Source organism: Chlorella variabilis (genome assembly GCF_000147415.1).
Source record: "Chlorella variabilis unplaced genomic scaffold CHLNCscaffold_3, whole genome shotgun sequence".
Classification (NCBI taxonomy): Eukaryota; Viridiplantae; Chlorophyta; class Trebouxiophyceae; order Chlorellales; family Chlorellaceae; genus Chlorella; species Chlorella variabilis.
The window spans coordinates 1,528,039-1,534,167 of record NW_005435085.1 but is presented as its reverse complement, the minus strand read 5'-3'; the positions used below and the strand labels follow the sequence as shown (position 1 = coordinate 1,534,167).

Genomic DNA, 6,129 nt, shown 5'->3' with positions numbered 1-6,129 from the left:
GGTGGTGGGGCTGCCGCTGACCGTTGCTTGCTGACGCTGACGCTGCTCTTACCTGCGGGGGGAGGGGGTGGGTCGGGAGCCAAGGCCGGGCAAAAGATGCCTGGGCCCTACTCAAGGGAACCGAGGGAGTCACTGTGCCAGGGCAGCAGCATGCTCCTCATGGCACCGGTCGGCAAACCGGGCCAGCCGGCCCTGCCTGGCCTGGCCGAGGAAGGCGGCCAGGGAGGGCAAGGCGTGGCCGGGACTGTGGAAGAGCTCAGCATACTCCTCCCTCAGCCCAGCGTATAGGGGGCAGTCATACACTGCGTGGCGTACGTCCTCTAGAGGGGCCTGGCAGTGGGGGCATGGGCGCTGGGTGCGGTCCAGCCGCTGCCACCGGCCTGTCTCCTCAGCCATCCAGTGCGACCCCGTGCGCCACTGCGCCAGGCGCACCCGGCGCCGGCGCTCGGGCACATCGCACAGGAACGACGCAGGCGTGTAGGCCTCCGCAGAGATGCTGCCCCCCCACACGTCCTCAATGTACCGCTGCACCTTCACGGATGCATGCGTGTACGAGGCAACATGGCGCTCCAGGAGCGCTTCCGCCAATTCAGGTATGGCAACCCCCTCGTCAGCAGTCAAGTCGCAGGGGGCGCCGGCCGCCGCGAGAACGCGGCTAACCTGCGCTGCCCAGGGCTGCCGGGCCAGTGGCAGCCCTGTGTCCGTGTCGGCAGCCAGCGCAACGCTATCCAGCATGGCAAGCGAGAAATGCGGCCGTTGTCACTGTCATAGCCAGGAAGGCAATTCTCATCAAGCATTAAGCTCAATGAAGCTTGATGCAGCTTATTGACCAGTGTTCCACAGCACCCACCAGTCAATTCGGTGCCAGGGTGCGCCGCGGCCAGCTGCGCGGCCACCACGCCAAAGCACTCTGCCGCCGTGGCGCGCACCGCGGTGTCGCCGTCCCGCAGCGCGCCGCCCAGCAGGCCCAGCAGCTTGCCCAGCAGCGGCGGCTGCAGCATGGCCGCCCACAGCTGGCAGGCGCCGGGCGTGGTGCAGAGCGCAGCCAGGCGAAGGCAGTGCACGCGCGCGTACTGCGTCCTGGCGTTGTGGCTGCCTGCCGCATGGAGCAGCGTGGAAAGGTTGGCGGCATCCAGGTCCCAGATCAGGCGCTTCAGCTCCTCGTACGCCCCCGCCTGCGTATCCTTGGCCTCCAGCCGCTCCAGGCCCCTCAGCATGCGGTCCTGACGGGCATACTGCTGAGCGCGTGCCTCGCCGCCTCCTGGGAGCGGCGGCATGCTGGCCACTCGCGGCCGCCGCCTGGGCGGCTATTGAAGAAGGGATAGGGCTCGCCCTGCAACCTCAGTGCACCCGCTGGTGGGTCATATGGCCTTGTGCAGCCTGAGAGTGTGCCGTCGTTGCGGGCGCAAGGGAGTCGAGCACGTGCCAGTGGCCGCAGTAGGTCGCAAATCCAACAGAGACCAGCAATTTGGACGCAAGGCAGCGAAATCCAAGGGCGACGGCGTTTTTTTCCTGCCTCCGGCAAGAAAGCAACCTGCTTTTGGGCCCATCACGGCTTCATTCACCTTCGACAAATCTGTTCGAGCCACCGGCAATCCCAGGACGGCAGCGCATCCCGCTACACCAGCGGTCAACAGCATCCGCAAGATGGCGGTAAGAGCGGCCTCGTTCATCCCTCTCGCCCCACTGCGAATCAGGGCATCGCCTGCTGCCGCGCGGCATCGCGCAAACGGCTGCACCTCAGACCCGGCGCCGGCGCCGACACCAGCCGTGCCACCAGCACGCCCTGCCTGGCCCCACGGGCCTGTGCAGGCTTCCCCTGCCCTGGACCTGCATCAGACGGTGCAGGCGGCACTGCGCGACCTGCTGAGCGTCGCCGACCTGAACCACGACGACAGCTGGGAGGTCAGCGCAAGCGCCCTGCCAGCGGCACCCGGTCCGCAAGCCGTCGCCTCAGCTCGAGCCAGCCGCACCTCGCAAGCCACGGCAGCCCCAGGCGCCAGCGCCTGCACCGTCTCCCAAGACCTGTCGCTCGCAGCAGAGGAGGAGGAGGAGGAGGTGCGGGAGGCAGACCTGCCGCCGCAGGCAGCCGCGCGCCTCTACCAGGCACGGCTGCGAGCGGCGCAGGCTGAGCTGGCGGGCCTCCAAGATGCGGTCAAGGGCAGGGACTCCAAGCTGGGAGCACTGGAGAAGGAGGTGCAGCAGCTCAGGCGCGTGGGCTCAGGATGGCAGCAGAGCGGGGGCTGCATCACTGGTATGTTGCTATGCCTGGCAACAGCCAGGCCTGCTGGTGAGCAGTGCCTTTTAAGCGAGTGCGCATCGCACCTGCGACCTAACCCCTGCCAACAGTGCAGGGTGGAGAAGGCGGCCTGGCAGAAGCAGCACAAGGCGCTGGAGGCGGCGGCGGAGCGCAGCAAGCGGGCGGCGGAGGAGGCGCAGGGGCGGCTGTCCGAACAGGAGAATGCGCTGAAGCAGGTCGGCCTGGAGCGGCGGGCGTCGCAGCAAGAGAGGTGAGGCTGGGGCCCCAAGATCTGCTGCTCCACTCAAGTACAGCCCTGCTCTTGGCATCGATTGATCGACCGAGCAGGCGAATCTGCACTCGCCACTCGCCCTTGGACTGTCATCTGCGCAGGCGGCAGACCGAGGCAGACATCAAGGCCAGGGAGGGCCGGCTGGCGGCGGCGCTGGAGGAGGCGCAGCGCCTGCGCAAGTGAGGCGAGGGCGTGCTGGGGCCTGGCTAGAGGGGCAGCGCAAATGCAACAGCAGAATGCAACGCACATGCACCCACGCCGCCGGGCTGTGCAGGCTGCTGGAGGATTCCAAGGCCCAGGCGGCGGCACGGGGAGGCGTCAGCCGCGAGGAGCACGCCCGTGTGGTGGCAGAGAACAGCCAGCTGGCGGCGCAGGTGGGCAGTTGGAGGCTCGCCACCAGGCTGCACCGTGCACCATAGCAACACCGTGTCTGCATCTACACATCATGCTATGGTGCTACTGCCCCGCCTGCTGCCGCTGCAGAAGCAGGAGCTTGTGTCGGCCTTCAGGAAGGCGGGGCGGCTGATCGATGTACTGCGCCGCCAGAAGGTGCACCTGGAGGCAGCGGCGCTGCTGCGGGTGACCAGCCGGGAGCTGGCAGAGGCGCTGCAGCAGGGGCAGGCGGCGGGAGGGGCGGCACGAGGGGTGGCGGCCGGCCGGTAGATTTGCTAGTACCTGTCAGGAGAGCTGACTGCCTGCTGAGGGGTGATGAGCGGGAGATGCTGTTTCGTGTTGCAGCATGTGAAAACACGAAGGAATTGGGAACTAAATCAGGTGCAGGAAACAAACAGCAGCAGGGAAGAGCAAGCATTACAGGCGCCATTGAGCGGTGGGAGGAGCAAGATGCGAGGGGGATAACAAGATCATCCGATGAACAAACAAGAAGTCAGGTCCTGTCAGGGCAACCGCTGTGCCTATGCCGCAGCCTGGGCGTCGCCGCTGGCTGGCGCCTGCTCCGCCTCCGGCTTGGGCTCCCAGTGCCTGGCAAAGGTCTGGGAGATGATGAGCGGAAAGAGGATGCTGGCGTCGCCACACACCTGCAAGGGCGCAGGCGCAGGCGCGGGCGCAAAGCAGGCCCCAAGGAGGAAGGTCGACGTCTGCGCCAGCACCCGCGTGGCCCACTGCAGCGACTGCCCCCTTGGCTTTGCCACCCCTGAGGCCTGTGGTGTACCTTCACCGGCTTTGCATCCGCCCGGATCTTGCCCCACGACACGGCCTCGTCGGGCCGCGCGCCTGCACGAGCGGCAGCAGCAGCAGGGTCGGCAGCAGCAAGCTCAGCCAGGCAGCTGAGGGCACACAGGCAACCGCGGGTCCCTGGCAAGGGGCAGGCACCACGCCCTCATCTCCTCTGCTTTGCCGCTGCCCTGCCGCTGCCATGGCGTGCTGCGCAGGCCCTGCGCCCGGCGCCCGCACCAACCGCGCCTCACCGCTGTCGCTGCCGTCAAACTCCTGCGCCGTGTTCACAAACACCGCAAAGTCGGCGCCGTTCTTCATGAGGTTGGCGTTGCAGATGTGGTGCTTGGGCACGCCTGCGGGGGGCGGGGCGGGCACAGCGGGGAACAGTCGGGTGGTTGGGCGAGCAAGCCGGAGAGCCGTCGGGTGGTCGAGCGAGCTGGGAGCGTCAGCATGCTGTCACACGGGGAGCCAGCAGGGGGCGAGGGGCCCGAGCCAGCCTGGCGCTGCAGCGCATGGGGCGCGTGGCAGGGAGTGCCTGCTCACCTCCACCCAGGATGATGGCCCCCGTCTTGCGCGGCGCCGCCTTCATGGCCTGGTCGTTCATGAGGCGGATGTCCTGCGGGGGGCAGCAGGCACATACCAGAGCGCGCAGGCGCGTCGGGCGCGGTGCTGCATGCAGCGCCAGCACACCGCACGCATGCGTGGCTGGCATCGTTGCACGCCCGATGCCAAGGCTGTCAATCCTCTCCTCCCGGGCACCCCGTCCTGCACGGGAGGCGCCCCCCCACCCCCCCACCCTCACCCGCCCCAGGCAGAGGCCCCACCTGCACAATGTCCAGCACCAGCCCGGGGTTCTTGTAGGTGTGGAAGAAGAGCATGTCGCCCAGGGAGCCGTCTGATGAGGGGTTGGCGTGGGTGTGGGGCGGGGTGGGGGTGGGCGGCAGCGTGTCAGCCGGCAGCGGGGCAGGAGGTGGAGGAGGGCATCGCGAGGTGGAGGCGCCGGCCGGCGCCAGCAGGGCGGCAGGGTTGAGCGCTGCGCCGTGCCGTGCGCGGCGCGGCGCCGGCCCACCGCCCCCTGACCTCCCGTGCGCCGGTGCACGCCGCCCAAGCAGCAGCCCTGGGCCTGGCCCGGCCTCGCGCAAGCCTCCACCCACCGGTGAGCGCGGGGCAGAAGACAGGGATGTCGTTCTTCCAGGCCCAGTAGTAGATTGAGTCGGGGTGGTTGATCTCCTGGCCCAGCCGCGCAATCATCTGCTGGCAGCAAAGGTGGGGCAGGGTGGGGTGCTGGCCGCCATGCCTGGGCTGGGGTGGACGGTGTGGCTGCGGGCGCGGGCGTGGCTGGCGCGCAAATGCGCCCGCTGCCCCTGCTGCCCGGCCGGGGGTCTGGCTCGCGCGGGGCGGCGGACGCACCCCCAGGCCTCACCCGGCTGGGCGTCCACAGCGTGCCCTCCTTCTGCTGCTCCGCCAGCATGGCATCAAAGATGGGGATCACCCTGCACACACACACACACATCACAAACAAGTCGTCAACAAGCTTTAAGCGGCCTTCAGACACATTGTTGTTTATTGCTGTTTCGGTTTGTGATTGGAATCGCTTGATTCCGACTGTCCCACCGCAGATGTAGCTCACCAGTCCTCAAACTTGCAGTAGTTGGAATTGGGCACGAGCATGTTGCCGATGCGGTTGAGGCCGCGCTTGCGCAGGTCGGCGCCCCGCAGCTGGAAGTCGCCCAGGTAGGTGGGGGCCATGCACTGCATAGGCAGCACACGGGAGGGCAAGGAGGGAGGCAGGGGGGGCTGCAGGTGGGTGGGTGGCCACCTCAGCAACCATCACAACACACACACACACACCGGCATACCCGCTCGCCTGCCTGCCCGCGCCGCCCCACCCCAACCCACCCGCCGGCACACCACAGCACACACCCGCATGCACCCCACACCTTTATGTAATCCTCCTCCACGCCGCCGGCGGTGGTCACAAGCACGTCCACCATACGGTGCTGCGCTCGACAGGGGTCGGGGCCAGGCAGGCAGGCAGGCAGGCAGAAGGGTGGGGCTGCGCCCGCCAGGCCTTGACACCCTCCCGCCTCGCGAGCTCAGCAGGGGCCAAGAACCGCGGCTGCCAGCATACCACACATATACACTCACACGCACGCACACACCAGCCCCTGCCCGGCCACGCCCACCTGCACCAGGTACCGTATGTGCTCCCGCACCCCCGCCGACACCAGGTTGCTGGTGTAGCCCAGGAAGATCTTGCAGCGGGTGGCGCCCCGCACCGCGGGATCGACGTGCTGCTCCTCCTCTGGCGGCAGCAGCGGCTCCTGGGCCAGGCGCCAGCGGATCTGCGGGGAGCGGCGGCGGGGCGGTGCCGGGCGCGTCGGCGGCCGCCGCTGCTGGCGTTGCTCGGGCTGGTGCTGGA

At 68.2% G+C, this 6,129-nt stretch overlaps 2 protein-coding genes across 2 annotated transcripts in view; one reads left to right on the top strand and one right to left on the bottom strand.

The window, feature by feature from the left end:
* Positions 1–1,647: 1,647 nt before the first annotated feature.
* On the top strand, positions 1,648–3,194 carry CHLNCDRAFT_140744 (hypothetical protein; the record flags this gene model as incomplete). The annotated part of the gene is made up of 6 exons (XM_005850904.1): positions 1,648–1,653; positions 1,813–2,214; positions 2,350–2,510; positions 2,633–2,710; positions 2,806–2,905; positions 3,015–3,194. The coding sequence occupies 6 exons, from the start codon at positions 1,648–1,650 to the stop codon at positions 3,192–3,194; spliced, it is 927 nt and encodes a 308-aa protein (XP_005850966.1).
* A 251-nt stretch (positions 3,195–3,445) lies between these two features.
* The window catches only part of CHLNCDRAFT_19955 (hypothetical protein), a gene marked incomplete at both ends in the record, with an annotated part of 3,023 nt that continues 339 nt past the window's right edge, over positions 3,446–6,129 (bottom strand). The window contains 10 exons of the mRNA XM_005850621.1: positions 3,446–3,568; positions 3,703–3,764; positions 3,959–4,060; positions 4,251–4,323; positions 4,532–4,602; positions 4,862–4,958; positions 5,131–5,200; positions 5,338–5,459; positions 5,648–5,707; positions 5,894–6,052. Of these exons, the coding sequence (XP_005850683.1) occupies positions 3,446–3,568; positions 3,703–3,764; positions 3,959–4,060; positions 4,251–4,323; positions 4,532–4,602; positions 4,862–4,958; positions 5,131–5,200; positions 5,338–5,459; positions 5,648–5,707; positions 5,894–6,052 (939 nt within the window). The remainder of the gene's footprint in view (positions 3,569–3,702; positions 3,765–3,958; positions 4,061–4,250; positions 4,324–4,531; positions 4,603–4,861; positions 4,959–5,130; positions 5,201–5,337; positions 5,460–5,647; positions 5,708–5,893; positions 6,053–6,129) is intronic.